Here is a 23,836-nt window from a genome sequence, read left to right as displayed (position 1 = left end):
TGCAGTGGTACAAATGTCATCTTATATTATACACAAATTAAGACATAACCTTGAATGACCTTAAATACTGTAAGCATTAGATTTGATATGGGTTATCCAAGATTTCCCCCGCAGGTTGAAATTTTAGACACCTTACATCAACAAGGCTCTGAAAATAAAGCTGTGTGGTTGAAAAGGAGAATGGCTTAAAATTAGTTTATGGATTTCTTTAGGATTTTAGGGAATGGGAGGATGTGAGGTGGATGACTTGGCAGCTTCATGTTTCATGAACTGTCATATCATCTTCAGATATAAAGCGAATCAAAATACTTCCTTTGTAACTGGAATCACTTTAGTGCTGTAAGTACCTTTGGATGCATATATGGAAATTCTTGGCCCTTAATTTGCTTTTGTGATATTTGAGCAGTTTTCAACAAGCAGATTTTTAACCAATAACAAATGAGATACATAAATGCAAATATGGTGTTCATCCAGTGGTGCAGAATGTGTAATAACAAATGAGATACATAAATGCAAATATGGTGTTCATCCAGTGGTGCAGAATGTGTAAAATCAATTTGTGGGCATGTAATAATTCAGTACAATTTTGTCTGAATATTAATATAATTAACAGGAAGCGATTCAATGAAGCACTTGAAATTAAAGAGTTGGCAATGCACTACATGGAAAATATTTCCATTTTAATAAATTGCTGATAGGCCTTTATTACATTGTGATCCTACATTCAGGAATCATTCCTGCTTTTTGTGCATACACCTAGATAATGTGAACAAATGGTAAATAAATTAATATGGTAAATATTGTTCTGTAACACATTCTCAGTTGTGACACTGACCAAAAGAACACACAGTGACATCTACTGTCTCTTTAAGACCTCATCTCCCCACTTCCACTATTCAGCCTCCCCCATCCAGCCCCACCTTGTCACCACTAGCAGTTCTCTCAGTGTAGATGTGCTGGATGTTAACTAAAGTCCCGCTGCTTATCGCAGTGGCAGTGCTCCTATCAGCGCATACTCTACAGAGGGAGTCAGGTGCTTCTACAGAGGGAGTCAGGTGCTTCCACTGACCGAGCTCTCACTGCTGGACTTCAACATTCTAGGTAATACTAAATGTCAGTTAATACTGATTTTGTAATTTAATTACTCTTTTATTTGAGTGCTCTAGACAGGGTTTATAGGAGTGAGACTTGTAGTTTGCATTTATTAACCCATGGCATGGCGCAGATGGCTTCATTCTTGTCTGTACTGCCTAATGCATATTTTTATTTTGACCATGAATATTATATTAATAATTGCATTCAGACTTAAATTCTAAATATCTCTTAATTAATTTTTTTATTAATTGATTTATGTTTGGACAAATTGCCTCTGAAATAAAAAGTCACTCAAAGAAGCTGAAAATTGGCAACCACACAAATAAGTGAGAATATTTTGTATTTATTCTGTGACAAAGTACACTTTAAAAAAAAAGCCTTTGCTGTACAATATCATAGATCAAATTTTTTTCTTTTAAATTACCGAAAGTAGTAGATTATATATAGATTAACACAATTATGTATGTACGTTATGTTTTTTTTTTTTTTGTCTTTTCGTCTAGACTACATATGCATTGTTACAAATCAAATGCTTGTGACACTGTATCCACATGTATCAAATTACTTAAGTCATTTTTATAATTGAGGAAGCTGATAGCCAGAACCATTTCAAGCGCGGGTGACTCCAGCAGGTAGGCGTCGATAAATGTCAAACTATTTTGATAAAAACACATTGGCTTCATGATAATATGCTATATAAACTAATAAGAGCTATAATATACAATTTTTTTTTCCACAGGTACACTGAATACCCTTAATGTCAAAAACACTAAAATAATTAATTGACCCCCTTCATCCAATTGTTGCCATGCTCTCAATAAATATCAGCATGGGCGTGGTTATCGCTCTGTGAATTGTCTTAAAACTAGTACATTACGCGCCCGATATATTGTTTCGGATATAAATAATACGAAATGAGAGCGTTAATATTTAGAAAAAAACAAAAAGTGTATAATAATAATAATCTGCTGCTCACCCCTACAGTCGGTAGGAAGATCTTGTAGTGTTGTTACATCAGGTAATGTGTCAATGTTTGTGTGGTGGTCTGGAGTAACGTTAACTGGCATGATACAGTCACGGTTTGCTAGCCACTGCGCTAACCTAAACCAACCAAATCATAATACAACTATGTGATTAACTTGACGGATGACAAATCTGCAGGGAAATGTTTTTTTTTTTTTTTTTAATATATATATACCTTTTGTCGCGTAAATAATGTCTTATAGGGAGGTTTCTGTGTAGTGCAACATGTGGTATTGAATCTGTTGTCAAATAATGTGAAATGTAACGTGTAATGCTGAAGTTAACGTTACATTTAATCGCATTAAACTGGATGAACAACACGAATGTATGAATTAACGGGCAGGTTTTCGTCTATGTGTGGATATTTTATTTACAACTTTTTTTTTTCTCGCGCGCGTTTATCATGACTGGTTTAACAGGTTCTGAGTGTCACCGGTTAAATGAGTGACTAACAACAACCGTTTGAGAGGATTCTCCCTTCTCTAAAATGTACAGACCTTTTTTTGTATACAGCATGTTATTCTTAATATTATTGTGTGTGTTAATGTGTACAGTGTCTGATGTCGGAATGTACTTTGCTAAAAATGCACACTGATCATTGCTTACTTTTCCTATAATTTGGTTTACTATGGTTGGGACCAGCAGTCTTCCTGTTTAAGCAGCATTGCTTGTAGTTATGGTACTGTGTTTCCCTAAAAGAACTTATGCTGAAATGTAGATTTCACAGAGGACAGGGTAAACCTGAATGATCTCTTGGGATATTCCCATATTGTGTCAAACCACCAATGTGGCAAGACAGCTGCATTTTATTCAGTTACTCACTATTTACTTTTAGGCTGAAATCAGACAAAGCTATAGGTAAGATTAATTGAGTCATGGAAAACATGGGAATTTTAAAATGCAAAATCTGTTATATTCTATAAATCTATGTTATATTCCTAGTTATAGTCAGTATAGTAAAAACATTGATGCTACTGGATCACTTTGTATTCTTCACAAACTATATCCAAAGGGGCTGTCTCACTAGGTCTGTGGGACCTTTGACATGACATTCAAATGAATATGTGGAATTGTGCATGAGTGGCTTAAATTATTGATTCAGCATGAGTGCTCCGTTATTAAGCAGTCCTTTATTGACTACTTAACGTGACTTGGTGTTTGTCTGTGCATTGCAGGTCTTTGTCAGTATTATCAAAGCTGGGAAGGGAGTGAAACGCTTGGAGGACCATGAGTGAGCTGGAGCAGTTGCGGCAAGAGGCAGAGCAGCTGCGCAATCAAATCAGAGTAAGAACTGATACTCTTTCTTGAAAGGATTTTGCCACTCCTTCAGTCCAGTCTGTTGGCTCATTTTGTATTGGTTTGTTGAAGTCATGTCGGAAAGATCATATTTATTTATTGAGATGATTGCACATGAATGCCACCACAAACACCTGACGTTGTAATTATGACTTGCCAGCACATGAATACGTAGTAGGACTTGAATGCACCATGTCTTCCATATTTAATACATCTGATTCATATCATGAGCTCATTAGGAAAGATATCCATGAATTGAACAGAGTGTTTCAGATAAGAGAGACATACAAAATGAGCAGTGGATCCCCAGGACTGTAGTTGGGAACCACTGAATTAGCAAAAGCAGTTTTTTGTGGAAATGTGGAAATGAGCCAGGAGCCAACAGAGTTGATTGAAGGAGCTTCAAAATCCTTTGAGCTGTGATAATTCACACAACGTACTTATTGATACATACGATTAGTTTCAAAAGTTTGGGTTGTTTTTATTTATTTAAATTGTCAGTAAAGGATTTTACTAAGACAAATGTTATTATTTAAACGTTCTATTCATCAAAGCATCCTGAACAAAAATGTATGACCGTTACCTCAAAAATATTAGGCAGCTTTTTTTTTCTGTATTGATTAGGATAAGAAATGTTTCTTGAGCATTGAATCAGCATATTGAAATGATTTCTTAAGGATTTGTGTAACGCTGCTGGGATATCAGCTTTGACATAAAAGGAGTAAATTAAAATTTTAAATGTATTAAAATCGAAAAGTTATTTTAATACATTTTTTAATATTATTTTATTTTTTAAACCTCAAACTTTTGAAAGGCAGTGTATAAGGAAAGTATAAGTGGTTAATGTATGGATATATTGGCAATGCTGATTAATTGGCTGATATTTTGCCATTTAGAGTTTATCTGCATTAGTACATTTATGGTACCCATTTAGCTGAAGTAGAATTAGTTTCTTTCTTCTTATTTTGTCATTGACTGTTTGCTTGTCTTCGGAAAGCTTGAGTTTTATTATTTTTTTATTTTTATTTTTTTTTACTTAAGCTAGTATTAGTTTTTTGTATTATATTGTAATTGATTATGAGAATTAGGAAATTTCAGTGACACAAAATTGTTATATAGTAAAAACCTTACCTACCTTATTTACTTAAAGGGGATATATTACATTGTTAAAAATAACATTATTTTGTTTATTAGTGTAATGCAATGTGTTTATATGGTTTAAGGTTAAAAAAAAAAAAAAACATTATTTTCCACATACTGTACATAATTGTTGCTCCTCTATGCCCCACCTTTCTTTAACTCGTTGATTTTCACAAAGCTCATCATTCTGAAAAGCAAGCTTTACACTGATTGGCCAGCTATCCAGTGTGATGTGATTGGCCAAATACCTCAAGCATGTGACAGAAACATTACGCCCCTTAATAAAACGGTCATGCAGCAACAAAAACAATAAAACCCATTATAAACGATGCATTTGTTGCATCCAGTGGGGACATAATTACTGATTATAATGACTTATACTCTCTTTTTATGAGTTGCATTGCGTAGTCCGTGAGCCCAACGCACCGTCACAGAAACAAGAATGAGATGCATTCTAACATAACTTGACTGACTCAGTTAGTGAGGGCTCGTTTAAAATATTGCACATATATAGGCCATTCAGATTACTTGTTAAAGTGCAATGAAATATCTTATATCTGCAGAGAATAGGGTTGTGCCGATAGATGATAGAATCGTGTATCGACGATAGAGATATCGGCGATAGCATATTTCTCTTTCAATAGTCAAGACGATATTAGGCTCATTCTCCTATTAATGTATACAATTATAATAATAATAATAACTATTATTATTTTTTCTTTTGATTAGGAGGTCTATTATAATTCGGCTATCAACCTGCCCAGCTATTTCACTTCAGCACCGCATTTCACACACACACAGGCTCGCGCGCGCGCGCGCACACACAAAAGAGGATGAGTCTGTAGCAGGTGAAGAAGTCTCCATCTACAAACAGACGTACATTGTCTGCAGTGTCCGGATCAGAGAATATAACACAGGCATCAGTTCAATTGAACTTTTGAATACTTTATATTTAACGTGTTCGTTTATGTCCAATATTAGAGTTAAACCGTTGTACTTTAAATGAAATCTACTATTGATTTTCACAGTTGACATTTAGATTGATAACTTCCGTGTGCAGATGCGGCAAATTTGTCACAGGACGCGCGATATGACAGTTGCGTCTGATTATATATGAACTAGCTGTTTTAAATACAGTATTTTTATATTTAATGTTAGTTTATCAGTATGTTTGAAAGTATATATTTTTTTTGATTATTGGTGATTCCATAGGCTCTCTCTTTCGCACACATACGTGGTTTAGAACACCAAATAGTTATGCTATGACAAGAACAAAGAGTCTCTCTCTTGCTCCACATATGCATGATAATTTTGTATATCGTCAATCTTACGGGCTGACGATATGACGATTTTAAAAATAAACATATCGCCCAACACTAGCAGAGAATGAAACTAATATCGATTTGACTATTGACAGAGACATCTCCTATCATCGATACACAATACTATCATCTATCGGCAAAACCCTAGCATTGCATATTGCGCAGCGTGAACATAAAACTATGTCTGCATTTGTGAGATATACTACTATCGTGAAATAAATTGACTCATTATGCAAAATGTATCATATCGCCCACCCCTAACAGCAAGTAATCGGCATTTACCTACTATACATCAGCTTTGTTTATTGGAATAGTTTTGTGTGCTTTTCGTTTTTATTTGATACAAGTTTCATGTAGACCTGAGTGCCAGGAAATATACTATACGTGTTTTCCTCCGCCTAGAATGCGGTAGAATGACTGCACTCTGATATGCTGCTGTTCCCATTGTAGGATGCCAGGAAAGCATGCAACGACTCCAGCTTGTCCCAGGTAAGCAGCTCTACCACTGTCCCTGCTGGATCTCCCTCCTTATAAGAGAAGATCTGGTCTAACCCATGGCTATGGGGCATGTCTATGGTCACCTGTTCTCTGAGCTCAGCTCAGACATGCAAATGGGCTGCTGACGTACATGCTGAACATGCTCTTGAGTGCGCTGAAATATTAAACAACCTCTTACATGCCAAGTCCTCCATCAAAATTTAAACACTCAGCCCATGCCCTGGTGGTTTTAGTGATTTAATATTTCTATTTGGATTATTTATTTTTGCATTGGAAGAGAAGGCTCTTGTACATTTCAAAGATGTTTAATTCTTAACTTCATTCAGTGTTATGTTAATTTTAGATAATCACCATAAGTCAAATCAACTAAAACAGCACCTTTTCCACATGTGAGTGATCAGTGGCACACCTTGGATTGATGAAATGCCCCCCTGCTTGCTTTATAATGTAACTGTAAATTAAGATTTCTTTGTGTGCTAAGATTACAGCTGGTCTGGATTCAGTTGGAAGGATCCAGATGAGAACGAGGCGGACGCTCCGAGGCCATTTAGCCAAAATCTACGCCATGCAATGGGCTACTGATTCTAGGTCAGTTGATAGAGAGAGAATGAGTGGGCTGGAGGATGGGCGCACTCAGAGGAACCCTGCACCTCTGTCAGTGTACACTGAATGAATAATACAGCAGACCTCTCACAACGCAGGGGTGTTCTAGGACTGTGTAGGCTGCCTCCTGTTCCAGCCTTTCTTTTCCTCCCTTTTCTCCTCCCTCTGTTATTCACCCCTTCTCCAGCTGTGCATCCATTCTAGTGCTTTAGGGAGGAGACATAATAGGGTAACACTTTATTTGAAGGTGTCCTTGTTACACTTTACATGTACTTACCAGTGATGTGCGCACCCGCCTGCAACTCGGACCGCAAAAAAATAAAAATAAAATATTGTACCCGACCCGCTTCCTGACCCGCATTTTTAAAAAGCAGTAAATGCTCATCTTAGCGTCATTGGGCCATAGAAACGTAGGCGAAACTAACTAGGCAAAAAAAAAACACAACACAACTTAATATATTATAATTTTGTCAAGAATTATAAAAAATCGTCAGTAAGCTCATAATTTGTACTAAAATAGTCTAGTCTGGCTATGTCTATTTGTATGTTTCTGCAAGGTCAGCATACATTGAGGCTCGGGTTTGTTCCGATCAGAGCTCGTGAGCGGAGAGCGCATTTCTGAATATCCCGATCCGCTCACTCATTCCGTGGGGTCTCACTCAACCCAGAATGGCCTGCTGGTTCGAAAATATGCAAGGAGTCATTTAATTGTTTAGTAATAAACTGGTGTTTTCTGTGTTGCTGCAAAGATGAAGTTAACAATGCAGACTCGCCATGAACGCCAGAGAGAAATGCACATTTCATATGGATTACATCATCAGAATTTAGCCCATTTATTTTGGTTTGAATATTTTCGTTTAAAAGAAGACATTTCAAGCTTTCTGTAATATATAGCCTACATTTCTCAAATCTGTGAGTCACAAGCTGAGTTTCGGCGCCCTCCAGATCAAATGCAATGCAACTGCCTTATTACATTGTCTGCTAGGCTATATATTTGCTTCTTATTTATTAAATACGGGCAACTGATTGATAAAACATTAATCAAAATTAAGATTCAATTTATACAAAACGAAACTCTTTTAAAAAGTTTTCTATAAAACAAAACTTAATGAAGTCGTCAAAATCATGTTTTACCAAAAACAGTGCTGTTGCTCCCCATGCAGTCTTCTTTGCCGCCTCCATCTCTACATGCAGACTGAGCTCATGCGTCATCTTAATGCCAGTTATTCGGCTAATAAAGTGTAGGCCTATGTATTTCAAAAATGTGTCTAGTACTATATATGACAAAGGTTTAATTGGCATTTTTATTTCAAAGGACCTGACCGACCGTGACCCGAATATCATTAAAACTATTTTGGATCAACCCGCGCATCACTGGTACTTACTATTATAATAACAATTAATTATGCATAAATATGTGCACATAACCCCAAACCAAACCCTTATCCTAACCCTAACCATTTAGTAAGTGCATGTAGTTAATATTATTCAGTACTTAAATGTATAATAACACTGTAACAAGAACACCTTAAAATAAAGTGTAACCCATAATTGTTAGATGGGTGGAGTTTGTGTCTATAGTTGCTAGCAGTGTTTGTCATAAATTATCAAAAGCATTTGCACTGTGTTCATGTTATAAGCATCAATCATTGTCTGCATGTTAACCTTGTAGTATTTTTAATCTGTGATGTGTATTATGAACAGTGGTTTACTCTTTAACCCCCCCCCCCTTTTTTTTACATTAAGGTTACTAGTTAGTGCCTCACAAGATGGCAAACTCATCATTTGGGACAGCTACTCCACAAACAAGGTTAGTCCAGCCCAGCAAGTGAATGTACATCTAAAATGCACAGCTGTTGAACAATAATATGTATGTAACTGTCATAAATGTAGTGACTTCTTTCTAAAAAAAGAAGAATATATTATTATAGTGAGTTAAAGTTCAAAATCAGTTGACCTAGACTGTTATATACCTCCCCGGTTGCCTCAGTGTGCACAAACAATGTACACTCTTGAGTATTTCTCCTTACAACGGGGCACCTTACAAGGGTGCCCTCTCTCTTCCTTGTTATTAGCCATATCAATTGAACAATTGATCAATTGGAGATTAGGCTCGTAAAAGATCTATTCTTAAATAATACTTTTTGCTCTTTTGAAGATCTTCGAAGTCATTTTGCTTTACCTAGGTCCCACTTTTTTAGATTCTTGCAGAATAATAGTTTCATCAAGAAGATATTTGTCTCTTACCCAAGAAAACCACCTTCCTCTCCTATCGAGACACTGCTTGATCTGAACCCTCATAGCAGGGGACTCATCTCAAGCATATACTCTATTATTACATCTATAAACCCACAGAACAATGATGATATTCGTAAGGCCTGGCGAAATGATTTGGGCAGAGAAATTGCAGATGGAGATTGGGAAGACTCTTTAAAACGAGTACACTCCTCCTCAGCTTGTGCTAGGCATGGATTAATTCAATTTAAGGTTCTTCATAGGCTCCATTTTACGAACTCCAAATTAGCCAAGATTTACCCTAATGTCAGCCTTGCGTGCAATAGATGTTCTCAATCTCCTGCGATAACTGCCCATATGTTATGGTTGTGTCCTGTCCTGAATGAGTTTTGGAGGGGAATTTTTAAATCATATAGTCATATATATATATATATATATATATATATATATATATATAGTATTCAGATTGACCCTGACCCTGACAGAATTCAGAAAAGACATTAGCTCTGTTATAGCCTTCACTACACTACTGCGGCTTTTGCAGCATCTCTCCATACTCCGCATTATTTGTACATATTCCCTTTTTTATTTATTTATTTTTATTAATTTTTATTTTTTAAGTTTAATATGTATCTTATGCATTTATTTATCGGTGTGAATATAAAGCTTTTATGCCTTATCTTTCATAAATCTGTTACTGTTAAAACAACTTGTATCATTTTCCTCCATTGTTTTTCTGGGCCAGTATTCTCAAAGTGTGTACTTATGTTTCCTATGAAAGTGTTCCTCTTCTTTTGGGAGTCTTTAACTTCTCTGCTTATTTCTTTACACTGACTTCTCATATGCTCCCTAATTACTGTCAAGCTTTTCAAGTCTAAAGATAATTTATGGACTGTACAAACATGGAACACTGTTTTTCCTCAATTTATTATTATTATTATTTTTTTTTCCTTTTTTTTTCGTCGTGTGTATATAGGGGGGAGGGTTTGATGTTTGTTAATGAAATTGTATATGCTAAAACCCAATAAAAAGTATTTACAAAATCAGTTGACCTAAATTTTGTAGAAGCTAAAATGCAAATGTAAATCATAAAATTCAAGTCATCAAAATGAAAGCGGTAGTTTGCACAAAAATAATGTTCTTATACTTAGCCTCTTGGTGCTTCAACCCAATTGGAGGATTTGTGGAACATCCATGCTCTTGTGCTAAATTTGCAACCATATATTATCATACTACTCTTACTATTTGTAACATTTTGTTATATGACAGAAATAATAGGAGTAGTATGCTCATTCTTTTTAAAGAATGCGAATAGCAAGTGCAACAATTTTTGTTTGGTTTCTTTTCAGATTCATGCCATTCCATTAAGGTCATCATGGGTGATGACTTGTGCCTACGCTCCCTCAGGGAGTTATGCAGCCTGCGGAGGCCTGGACAACATGTGTTCCATCTACAGCCTTAAAACCCGTGAGGGCAATGTCAGAGTCACCAGAGAACTTTCTGGACACACAGGTAAACTCTGTCAGCAGCAGGATTAGCATCATTAGTCTGCATATTTAACATATATTGGGTTGAAGCTCCTGTTCTAAGATATACTTTTTCCCCCTTCCTCACCAGGTTATTTGTCATGTTGTCGCTTTCTGGATGATAGTCAGGTAGTCACCAGCTCTGGAGATACTACATGGTGAGTCCATCAAAGCTTTAAATGACTGTCCCATAGACTGCCATGTGAAATACACTGTCAAGGTCCAGAAAAGTATGAGAAGCTTTTCATACTTTTCTGGTCCTTGACAGTTTATTTGACAGTCAATGGGACAGTCACAAGCCTACCGGTTTTTACCCAAAATATCTTTAATTGTGTTCCGAACATGAACAAAGCTTTTACAGGTTTGGAATGACACGGGGGTAAGTGATTAATGACAACATTTTCAATTTGGGGTTGGAGTATCCTTTTAAAATTCTCATGGAGAACGGTCTTGCCAGGTTGCTTTGAAAGAACAAACTCTGAAGGACACAAGGGACTGGGACTGTTAGTTGAAAAAGATGCATTATTTGCACCCACTACTGAAGGAACTGTCAGTGTCTTCGGCTTGTTTTTAAAGGCTGAGAAATTCCAAACAAACTTGACAACAACGAATATGATTTACATGTAGCAGGTCAATTCTCCATGTTATTTAAGACTCTCTTGCTTATTCTCTCTTTGTGTGTTTGAGAGAAACACACAGTGCTCTCTCAGCCAAGTGATGGCCGTGATAGCACATATTTGATATCTGCTTTTAAATCTGCAAGATGTATTTTTGTGTTTGTTCCATCTGAAATAGGTCTTTAAGACATATCATATTAGATAAGACATTTATAAGATGTCTTTAAGATGTTTTTGATAAAAAACAGCTTTTTCTAAGACATTTATCAGATGTTTTTACACAGCAGATTAGTCACTTTTTACACACTGTCACACTGGCCCGTTGTTTCGGAACCCGGTGTGTTTCCTCCCTTAGCTCGGTTTTGTTTGGGCATATGTGTACACTGAAATTGCGCTCGGATCCGCGCTAAAACATTTGGTCCGAAATTGCCTGATTGAAGTGGTCTCGGCTCGATTGAAAATGAACTCGATTGTTCGGTTGTAGTGAGAAAGCAATCCGATCCATCGGTCCAATGAACCAGGCTATATCCAGGTATAATCTAAAGAAATAGATAAAGTGCTGGATGATCTAACAGAGTCCCTTAAAAGCATAACAGCTCCTTTAGGAATAGCATCCATGACAATGGAGAATTCTTTGGGAGTTACTGGAAAATGTAATTTACTTAAGAATTCTTCGTAACTTTAAAATAAGACCTCCTGAGTTTTATAACTGGGAAACAATCAAAATGTTTTTCTCAAACCAGTTATTAAAAAAAAAAAGATTTTCTCTTATATACAGTCGTGGCCAAATTTTGAGAATTACATAATATTAGTTTTCAAAAAGTTTGCTGCTAAACTGCTTTTAGATCTTTGTTTCAGTTGTTTCTGTGATGTACTGAAATATAATTACAAGCACTTCATACGTTTCAAAGGCTTTTATCGACAATTACATGACATTTATGCAAAGAGTCAGTATTTGCAGCGTTGGCCCTTCTTTTTCAGGACCTCTGCAATTCGACTGGGCATGCTCTCAATCAACTTCTGGGCCAAATCCTGACTGATAGCAACCCATTCTTTCATAATCACTTATTGGAGTTTGTCAGAATTAGTGGGTTTTTGTTTGTCCACCCGCCTCTTGAGGATTGACCACAAGTTCTCAATGGGATTAAGATCTGGGGAGTTTCCAGGCCATGGACCCAAAATTTCAACATTCTGGTCCCCGAGCCACTTAGTTATCACTTTTGCCTTATGGCACGGTGCTCCATCATGCTGGAAAATGCATTGTTCTTCACCAAACTGTTGTTGGATTGTTGGAAGAAGTTGCTGTTGGAGGGTGTTTTGGTACCATTCTTTATTCATGGCTGTGTTTTTGGGCAGAATTGTGAGTGAGCCCACTCCCTTGGATGAGAAGCAACCCCACACATGAATGGTGTCAGGATGCTTTACTGTTGGCATGACACTGGACTGATGGTAGCACTCACCTTTTCTTCTCCGGACAAGCCTTTTTCCAGATGCCCCAAACAATCGGAAAGGGGCTTCATCGGAGAATATGACTTTGCCCCAGTCCTCAGCAGTCCATTCACTATACTTTCTGCAGAAGATCAATCTGTCCCTGATGTTTTTTTTGGAGAGAAGTGGCTTCTTTGCTGCCCTTCTTGAAACCAGGCCATCTTCCAGAAGTCTTGGCCTCACTGTGCGTGCAGATGCGCTCACACCTGCCTGTTGCCATTCCTGAGCAAGCTCTGCACTGGTGGCACTCCGATCCCGCAGCTGAATCCTCTTTAGGAGACGATCCTGGCGCTTGCTGGACTTTCTTGGACGCCCTGAAGCCTTCTTTACAAGAATTGAACCTCTTTCCTTGAAGTTCTTGATGATCCTATAAATTGTTGATTTTAGGTGCAATCTTAGTAGCCACAATATCCTTGCCTGTGAAGCCATTTTTATGCAACGCAATGATGGCTGCACGCGTTTCTTTGCAGGTCACCATGGTTAACAATGGAAGAACAATGATTTCAAGCATCACCCTCCTTTAAACATGTCAAGTCTGCCATTTTAACCCAATCAGCCTGACATAATGATCTCCAGCCTTGTGCTCGTCAACATTCTCACCTGAGTTAACAAGACGATTACTGAAATGATCTCAGCAGGTCCTTTAATGACAGCAATGAAATGCAGTGAAAAAGGTTTTTTGGGATTAAGTTAATTTTCATGGCAAAGAAGGACTATGCAATTCATCTGATCACTCTTCATAACATTCTGGAGTATATGCAAATTGCTATTATAAAAACTTAAGCAGCAACTTTTCCAATTTCCAATATTTATGTAATTCTCAAAACTTTTGGCCACGACTGTACATTGTCTTGATTGTTCAAATGAAGTACTGGTGAGGGCAGAAATTGTGCTTAAAAATGAATGACCATGTAAGTAATGCCTGATAAAAAAATTTAGATAAATTGTAAGGGATTCTAGCAATATTATAATTACAGATCAACAGGAAAGGGAGACCACCTAATTTGTAAAAGTAGTCATTGGGGATAAAATCCCATATTGAGTTTGGATTACACAAAAACTGTCTAATCCAATTAATTTTGAAAAGTGTTGTTCTAAGAAGAGAAATCGAGGAAATTCAACCCACCATACTCATGTGTTCATTAATACAGACTTCTTAACATAATGGATTGATACATTATTTTATCAACTGATTTACAGATTTTGATGTCCACATATAGAGAGAGTGCAGAGTATGTAAGCCTGGAGATGTCGAAATGAGCCGAAAAGAATACACGTCACACCTCTGTTTATCAATTTGCACTGGCTTCCAATAGCTGCTTGCATAAACTTCAAGGCATTGATGTTTGCCTACAAAACTACCACTGGCTCTGCACCCATTTACCTAAATTTGTTACTTCAGACTTATGTGCCCTCTAGAAGCTTGCGTTCTGCAAGTGAATGTTGCTTGATTGGGCCATCCCAAAGAAGCACAAAGTCACTTTTACGGACTTTTAAATTAAATGTTCCCTCCTGGTGGAATGACCTCCCCAACTCAATCCGAGCAGCTGAGTCCTTAGCCATCTTCAAGAATCGGCTTAAAACACATCTCTTCCATCTTTATTTGACCCTCTAACTTTAACACTCACTATTCTAATTCTATTCTTTAAAAAAAAAAAAAAAATCAAACTACCTTTCTAATCTTTTTTTTATTCTATTTTCTTTTCATTTATTATACAATTATTAAAAAAGACCTCAAACACTAGCTTGCTCTATTCTTTTTCTATTCTTTTTTTTTTTATTATATTATTTAAAAGCCCTTGCTACGTGTACTGTGTTAAGCTAACTGAGACTTGTTATAGCACTTATTAAGTTGGCTTGAGAAAGCCAACTTACTGAAATCCTATTTAAACTTATTCTTCTTCTTCTTCTTCTTCTTCTTCTTCTTCTTCTTCTTCTTCTTCTTCTTCTTCTTATTATTTTTCTGACCGCAAAATTTTTGGACACTAACTCCTCCTAGACCGTTCAAGCTACATACTCCAAACTCGGGTCAGACCTTCATACTGTTCTGACTCGGTGTGCTATATCTTTTCAGACTGGTTTGAGTTACGGTTTTCTTAAAAATTAATATTAAAAATCATAAAAATGCCCATAGACTTTCATTGAAAGGATGTTCAGATGACCCAAGCTCCAAATCCCATTAGACTCAATCAAGCTTTGATGCTAATCAATTGAAACTCATTCAAACTCATCCTATCTATCTATCTATCTATCTATCTATCTATCTATCTATCTATCTATCTATCTATCTATCTCTCTCTCTATCTCTCTATCTCTCTATCTCTCTATCTATCTATCTATCTTCAAACCTTTTCTATCTATCTATCTATCTATCTATCTATCTATCTTCAAACCTTTTCTATCTATCTATCTATCTATCTATCTATCTATCTATCTATCTATCTATCTATCTATCTATCTATCTGTCTATCTGTCTATCTATCTATCTATCTATCTATCTATCTTCAAATCTTATCTATCTATCTATCTATCTATCTATCTATCTATCTATCTATCTATCTATCTATCTATCTATCTATCTATCTATCTATCTTCAAACCTTATCTATCTATCTATCTATCTATCTATCTATCTATCTATCTATCTATCTATCTATCTATCTTCAAACCTTATCTATCTATCTATCTATCTATCTATCTATCTATCTATCTATCTATCTATCTATCTATCTATCTATCTATCTATCTATCTATCTATCTTCAAACCTTTTCTATCTATCTATCTATCTATCTATCTATCTATCTATCTATCTATCTATCTATCTATCTATCTATCTATCTATCTATCTATCTATCTATCTTCAAACCTTATCTATCTATCTATCTATCTATCTTCAAACCTTATCTATCTATCTATCTATCTATCTATCTTCAAACCTTATCTATCTATCTATCTATCTATCTATCTATCTATCTTCAAACCTTATCTATCTATCTATCTATCTATCTATCTATCTATCTATCTATCTATCTATCTTCAAACCTTTTCTATCTATCTATCTATCTATCTATCTATCTATCTATCTATCTATCTATCTATCTATCTATCTATCTATCTATCTATCTATCTATCTATCTATCTTCAAACCTTTTCTATCTATCTATCTATCTATCTATCTATCTATCTATCTATCCTAATAATATGCTAATCATGCTAAAATCATGCTAGCAACATGCTATTCGCATGCTAGTCATGCTAGAAACATGCTAGTGAAATGCTAACAACATGCTAATCATGCTTGAAACATGCTAATCATACTAAAATCATGCTACCAACATGCTAGTCGCATGCTAGTCATGCTGGAAACATGCTAAAAACATGTTAATCATGCTAAAATCATGCTAGCAACATGCTAATCATGCTAAAATCATGTTAGCAACATGTCAGTCACATGTTAATCATGCTAAAATCATGCTAGCAACATGCTAACAAGATGCTAGTCGCATGCTAGTCATGCTAGAAACATGCTAACAACATGCTAATCATGCTAAAATCATGTTAGCAACATGTTAGTCACATGCTAATCATTCTAGAAACATGCTAGCGACATGCTAATCATGTTAGGGACATGCTAGCAACATGCTAATCATGCTTAAATCATGCTAATCATGCTAGTAACATGCTAGCAACATGCTAGTCGCATGCTAGTCATGCTAGAAACATGCTAGCAACATGCTAGTCGCATGCTAATCATGTTAGGGACATGCTATAAACATGCTAGCATCATGTTATTCATTCTAAAATCATGCTAGCAACATGCTATTCGCATGCTACAAACATCCTAGCAACATGCTAATCATATTAGCAACATGCTAGTCGCATGCTAGTCATGTTAGAAAAATGTTAATCATGGTAATATCATGCAAGCAACATGCTAGTCGCATGCTAGTCATGCTAGAAACATGCTAGCAACATGCTAATCATGTTAAAATCATGCTAGCAACATGCTAGTCGCATGCTAGTCATGCTAGAAACATGCTAGCAACATGCTAATCATGTTAAAATCATGCTAGTCATGCTAGAAACATGCTAGCAACATGCTAATTATGCTAAAATCATGCTAGCAACATGCTAGTCGAATGCTAGTCAAGCTAGAAACATCCTAGCAACATGCTAATCATGTTAGCAACATGCTAGTCGCATGCTAGTCATGCTAGAAATATGCTAATCTTGCTAGAAACATGCTAGCGACATGCTAGTCGCATGCTAATCATGCTAGCAACATGCTAGTCGCATGCTAATCATGCCTGAACATGCTAGCAACATGTTATTCATACTAGAAACATGCTAACAACATGCTGACAACATGTTAATCATGCTAGAAACATGCTAGCGACATGCTAACAACATGCTAACAACATGCTAATCATGCTAGAGACATGCTAGCGACATGTTAATCATGCTAAAATCATGTTAACAACATGCTAGGCGCATGTTAATCATGCTAGAAACATGCTAACAACATGCTAATCATGCTAGAAACATGTTAGCAACGTGCTAGTCAAATGCTAATCATGCTAGAAATATACTAGCAACATGTTAGTCATGATAACAATATGCTAGCAACATGCTATTAACATGCTAATCATGCTAGAAAAATGCTAACAACATGCTAGTCGCATGCTAGTCATGCTAGAAAAATGCTAGTAATGCTAACAACATGCTAGTAACTTGCTAATCATGCTAGAAACATGCTAGCAACATGCTAGCAGCATAGTAATCATGCTATAAACATGCTATAAACATGGTAGCGACATGCTAGTCATGCTATTCGCATGTTAAACATGCTAGCAACATGCTAGTAATGCTAGAAACATGGTAGCGACATGCTAGTCATGCTAACAACATGCTAGTAACTTGCTAATCATGCTAGAAACATGTTTGTTGCATGCATTCTTTCTGTCAAACTAATCTATCTATCATTCTTTCTTTTGAACTAATATATATCATTCTTTCTAACTAACCTATCTGTCATTCTTTCTAACTAATATATCTTTCTTTCTTTCAACTAATCTATCAATCTAACTTTAAACTATAAACTTCTAACTTCTTTAAACTTCTTCAAACTTTCTGGTCAGGCTTTCTCAAGCCAACTTAAAGTTTGTCTTGGACAAACTTTTTTTTCTAGTTGCTCTTTTGTTGTTTTTGATTACTTCCATTGTCCTCATTTGTAAGTCGCTTTGGATAAAAGCATCCGCTAAATGAATAAATGTAAATGTAAAAGTAAAACATGAATGCAAGAGTACACTTAAAAGACAAAATATTCATGTATTTTATATATATATATATATATATATATATATATATATATATATAAAATAATATACACACAGATTTGTTTCCAGGGTAAATCCAGTCTATAATTAAAGCTTTTGGGTCTGTCACGTGATGAAGGAACGACTCAAAAAACCTGAAGAATCATGAGATTAACTAATCAATTCTCTTTCCGGCTCAGACTGCATTAGTTAACTCAAACCCGAAGACTTGTCATATGAGAGGTGACGTGAGCTAATCATAGACTGAAGACCCAGGTAAACCATAAATTAATATTTTCTGTTTATTATAGCATTATAGTTTTGTATTGTTTGTAGTGTGATCAACATTTGCGTAAGTACTAGTAGACATGTTAGGGAAGTAACACGTAACATTTTTATTGTATTTTTTTAAATGAACAAAATGACTCGAAAAAAGATTTGTTCATTTTGCTGAACAAGACTCAAAAGTCTGAGTCGGTAAAATTATCCGAACTTCCCACCATTAGTTCATATATGCCCAAACAAACCGAGCTAAGGGGGGGAAACATGCCAGGTTCTGAAACAATGGGCCAGGTGTGAAAGCACCCTTACTCAAACGAACAGCACTAACAGAGAAATGGCACCAGAGTTTGTTTTAATCGAACCAAACATGACAAGTGTGAACACACCCTAAGATCTCTTCACTAAGGGACTTCTGGAAGAGTCCTCCATGAAAGGAATTCAGTTGGAACGTCCCTACAAATGTTGTCCCCTTCTCAAAGTGCCCATCAAGAGTACAATAAATGCTGTTTGAAATTCATCCTTGGTTATCTTAGTGAGAACTTTACTTACATTGTAGAGGGTTGTTGAAGTAGCAGGACAGCACCACGCAATGCACTTTAAATAAAACATAACATCACAAATGTTATAACCTGTTTATTAAGTAAAAACATTTAATTGTATTATTTTCTTATTATTTTTGTCTTTTTATGTTACCTCAAGTAAATGAGTATTATCTGATTTTTCTTATGTTTGAAAGTGTCAAGATATGGAAATAAAAGGTACTGCAATATTGCTCGAGGTCTTTATCACTTTGAAAAAACAAAACAACAAATTTTCATTTCAAATCTCTTGAAGTTCAAAGCTTATCGGCTTCTGTATGCCATCTGCCCACAGTGACTTCTGAGATCTATAATGGTTCGATTTTCTCAAGTCTGTATTTTTGTTTCAGTGGTCAGTTTGGTGATCTTGTACTGAATTTGAACCAGCTGTATTTCTCCTTTGCAGTGCTCTGTGGGACATTGAGACCGGTCAGCAGACCACCACATTTACAGGGCACAGTGGAGATGTGATGAGCCTGTCCCTTAGTCCAGACTCTAGGACCTTTGTGTCAGGTGCCTGTGATGCATCCTCCAAATTGTGGGACATCCGAGACGGAATGTGCAGACAGTCTTTCACCGGACATGTTTCTGATATAAATGCTGTCATTGTGAGTGTTAAAGAGAAATGTCATCAGCAGTGTCTGATACTGGTTAACGTCTTATTGAGCCCATGCAATTCTTTCATAATAGTTTATTTTTAGTTTGTAAATGCTCATATCCATTTTCAATTGTGCTCATTTCTTCAGTTCTTCCCAAATGGTAATGCGTTCACTACGGGCTCGGACGACGCCACTTGTCGTTTGTTTGACCTCCGCGCAGACCAGGAACTGATGATGTATTCGCATGACAACATTAACTGTGGCATCACCTCTGTGGCCTTCTCTAAGAGTGGCCGCCTGCTGCTCGCTGGCTACGATGACTTCAACTGCAATGTATGGGATACTCTAAAGGGAGAGCGTGCAGGTCAGTACTACTCACAACCCTTTTGACCACACAGAAAGAAACTCAAGCAAGCACCTATAACTGCCTAAATCGAGCAACAGGACATCACAGTTCAGACAATAAATTACAATAAATCTCACTACTTCAGACTAGTATTTATATACTGGAATGACAGCAATGTACAATTTAGTCAATCTTAACTTGTGTAACTACAGAAGACCATTTCCCCCCAGGATGAACCGTGAACATGCATGTGATTCACATAGACAGCCACTAATTTGTAAGACACTTATCTCTGTTACTTTGTTGCTCTTGTGTTTGAAGGGGTTCTAGCTGGGCATGACAACAGGGTCAGCTGTTTGGGGATATCAAGTGACGGCATGGCTGTGGCCACCGGTTCTTGGGACAGCTTCGTTAGGATATGGAACTGACCTCGCTGGGTTGTACTTTTGGAGCCACTCTTTCTGATCATACAATCACTGTAGTGCACCGCTGACACACAGGGCCCTTCCCTCTCCATCTCCTCTTTATAGAAGACCTAGTTTCTTCATCATCTTTTCTTTCTTAGACCGTATTTTCCCACCATCCTGCAAGAGGTGAGGACCAACATTGAAGAGCCTTCCCTGGCTCTCTATCTTTTGGGGTTCACGTATGACTCAAGGTGGGGGACAGGCTTTGTTGTGTATATATCAGCCATTCTTTGTGCTTGTATGTATAACATATGCACTTCTGACAGTGTTTGGGTGTCCTGGTGTGTGGATACTTGTGATGGATGTCTTGACTTTCCCCGTTTTCTTTTCCTGCTTATTTTTTATTTTCTTTGTCCCCTGTCACAGTGATATTTGCCACACAGTGGCCAGTGTTATTAACTAATGGATTAGACTGCCACAGTATTGTAGGCCATCAGTGTTTGACCGTTGACCTTAATTTAGTTCGCATCAGTGTTGAGTCTGTTGTGTCATAAATGGTTCAGGCTCAGCTTGGTAGCGTGTAGTTGTGAGAGAAACACTGATGTCACTGAGCTTGTTTGCTATCCTCTAAGCTTGACAGTAATGTTTGGCGTGTTTCAGTGTTTTAAAAACTGTATTGCAAACTGCATAGAATGATTTACCATCAGCCCGTCTGTCCATCTGTCTTTACTATCACTAGATATACTATCTGAGATTTGCTGCTTTCCAAACTGATTCGGCTGGTTATATGTAATAGATTTATAGTTAAAGAGATCGTTCACCCACAAGTGTAATTTTTTGTCATTTGCTCACCTTTTAATCTGAACTATTTCTGGAAAGTTTAGGGTTAAGTCTTTTTTAATCCAAACACCAGACATGGCCTTGATGCTTTGTGAGACTTTACCATTTGTGAGCAGGCTCGAAGTGCAACCTGATACCTAACAAGAGGCCTTGGTCACTGCCACTCTGACATTGTCTGCCTTTCTACACACATTATGAACACCTGCCCTCTGAGATGAAGGCCTAGTTAGAACTGTATGCTTTTGCACTAGAAAATAGTCACGTGAGACTGCACACACTGGTGTTTCTGCACATATTTGATTTAATGTGCTTCAGCTCTATGACAAAAAAGCTGGAAAAACTGTCATGGACCACAAGCTACACTGTGCGCATTTAGTCACAAATGTGAGTATTGAAGGTATAAAGCCCTTTGTCTGTTTCTGTAAAATAACAACAAAGAATGCAAGCCTTAAAAAAAAAAAGTCAAATTTCACTTGAACCATAAATCAGTTTTAATTTGTGCCAATCAGTATGAATAAACATATAGACTGGCTTTGTGGGCTTATAAAAATCTGTAAAAATTTTATTTGTTTGTTTTTTATTGTGGTAATTACGTTATTGGTATTTCTTTTTTCAGATATGTTTCTGACATATCATCCATTTAAATTACCAGATTGCATTCAGTGTTCTGGAATCTTTTTATTTTTTATTTAAGGCGAGACACTGCAGGTGAATAGGGCAAAAAAAATAACTAATAGTTATCACCTTACTTACCCAGTTGATTGATTACATTGATTATTGCAAACATTTTTTGTATTACAAGTTTTCAAAAATGTTATGTTTAAATATGCAAATGAGGCATTATTTAATGAAATATGTGCTAATTTGCATAAATGTCTAGTACAAAAATCTGAACACTAGATGAAGTCAGTTTCAAATTTTTTGTTAAATTTTTTTGACATATTAGAGTCAAATGTTTTTACAGAGGGAATTCTGGTTATCTTTTTTTGTCACTCCATAATTCAGAAAATACTTTGAACAGCCAGAAAACAATATATTTTCACAATTTTGGGGGGAATAAAATGTTGTATAAAATCAAGGAAAATATATATGAACAAATCCCTCTGTTAAAACCTTCAGAATATAGACAGGAATAAAAAAGTTTGGTGTGTGTAAGTGCTACTGAAGTGGAGATTTATGGCTCAGTGTTGAAGAAAAAACTCATTTTGAGAAAACGGCCTTTAAAAATATGTATTGTAATTGAAATCTATTGACACAAACAGATAAAGTGCTATAAAAGAAACGCTTAACAGTGTCTTTTGGATGTTTTCCTTCCACTATTTTGAAAAAGCATTTTATGAAAAACCAAAAAGCCCAAAATCTCAAAATTGACAGGTGCTTGAAAAAACAGTGTTTTTGCCTGCAGTGTCTCACCTTAAACATTTTAATGCTTGATTTATAATATTACTGTTCATCAGGTAAATTTTTTTTAATAATTAACTTGAATCATGTCGTCACTTATGATATGAAAGGACATCCAACAAATGTGGAAGGAAGATCTTTTTTTTATTATTATTCTTTACAACATTGAGGTGGTTAAGGTAATTAAGGTACATATACTCTACATAGTGAATGAAGGTGTTTTTTTTTTTTTTTTAGTAAAACCAACATTATTCATATGACATCCAAGTCTCCTCAAAATATAGCCTTATAGTTCTTTAATTGAATGTTCCAGTCTCAATAAAAGTTCAATACCAGTCTCATTCAACAATGTAAGGTACACTTTTAAGTAAATTAGCTCGGGAAATTCCAATTACTGTGGAATACAGCATATTTGGTTATATTTTTATTATTTGAGTTACATAATTGATACATATATACACACACACATATATATATATATATATATATATATATATATATATATATATATATATATATATATATATATATATATATATATATAATGATTTATTTTTATTTTTTCTGTAAATGTCCTCTTGATTGAGTTTACTGACTTAACAGTCATTTCAGGAGTTGATATTGCTATAACTTTATTTTTATGTCAGCACAGTGTGTAACTCTATTTCCTTTACTTTTAAATGGTATTTTAATGTTTATTGCATTGCTCTGTTTAATTTTGTTGTAAGTGTAGTCATTTATCCATGATTGTTGCTTTTTGTATGTGTGTGTGAAGACTAATTAGATTGACTTTATCTTGTATTGAATTCTGGAACATTCAATCCAGGAACATTCATTACATTTAAAGTTCAACCTGAACTTGCCAGTTCATCATTAAAGTACATGAACATGACTGTAAGGAGAAAGCAGCATAATATCCTATGGATAATTCAACTAGTGTACCGAGTCTTATCCTATGGATAATATCAATCACTTGCAATACCACAATACCACTGCTTGCTACCTTAACAGTTTTAGAAACCTTAACAGTATGAAAACATGCATGGCCTTTTAAGTTACTTGAGAACTGAATGGGAGTGAATGTAGTCACCAACTGTGAAAATGATTGTAAGTGTTAGAACTATCATATTAAATGATGCAGCTTCAGCTATTATCCAGATCTTTGCAATCACTATTTTTCCCCCTCATTTACAGTAAGCCACATAAATTATGGCATGAGCCCTAA

General features: G+C 35.9%; 1 protein-coding gene across 3 annotated transcripts; it reads left to right on the top strand.

Annotated features, from left to right (window-relative positions):
• The first annotated feature begins 1,072 nt into the window (after positions 1-1,072).
• Positions 1,073-21,076, top strand: LOC132155142 (guanine nucleotide-binding protein subunit beta-4-like). Of its 3 annotated transcripts, none has more exons than XM_059563964.1 (10): positions 1,073-1,101; positions 3,294-3,402; positions 6,327-6,365; positions 6,856-6,962; positions 8,724-8,787; positions 10,562-10,724; positions 10,830-10,896; positions 19,425-19,626; positions 19,765-19,981; positions 20,285-21,076. In XM_059563964.1, the coding sequence occupies exons 2-10, from the start codon at positions 3,346-3,348 to the stop codon at positions 20,389-20,391; spliced, it is 1,023 nt and encodes a 340-aa protein (XP_059419947.1). In that variant the 5' UTR covers positions 1,073-1,101; positions 3,294-3,345; the 3' UTR covers positions 20,392-21,076. The 3 variants fall into 3 exon arrangements, with proteins under 3 accessions (XP_059419947.1, XP_059419946.1, XP_059419945.1); XM_059563963.1 differs by lacking the exon at positions 1,073-1,101 and adding an exon at positions 1,705-1,727; XM_059563962.1 differs by lacking the exon at positions 1,073-1,101 and adding an exon at positions 1,985-2,113.
• Positions 21,077-23,836: the final 2,760 nt, after the last annotated feature.

This window comes from Carassius carassius, chromosome 12, assembly GCF_963082965.1.
Source record: "Carassius carassius chromosome 12, fCarCar2.1, whole genome shotgun sequence".
NCBI lineage: Eukaryota > Metazoa > Chordata > Actinopteri > Cypriniformes > Cyprinidae > Carassius > Carassius carassius.
Note: the sequence above shows the minus strand (reverse complement) of the source record. Positions and strands in the feature narration are given on the sequence as shown.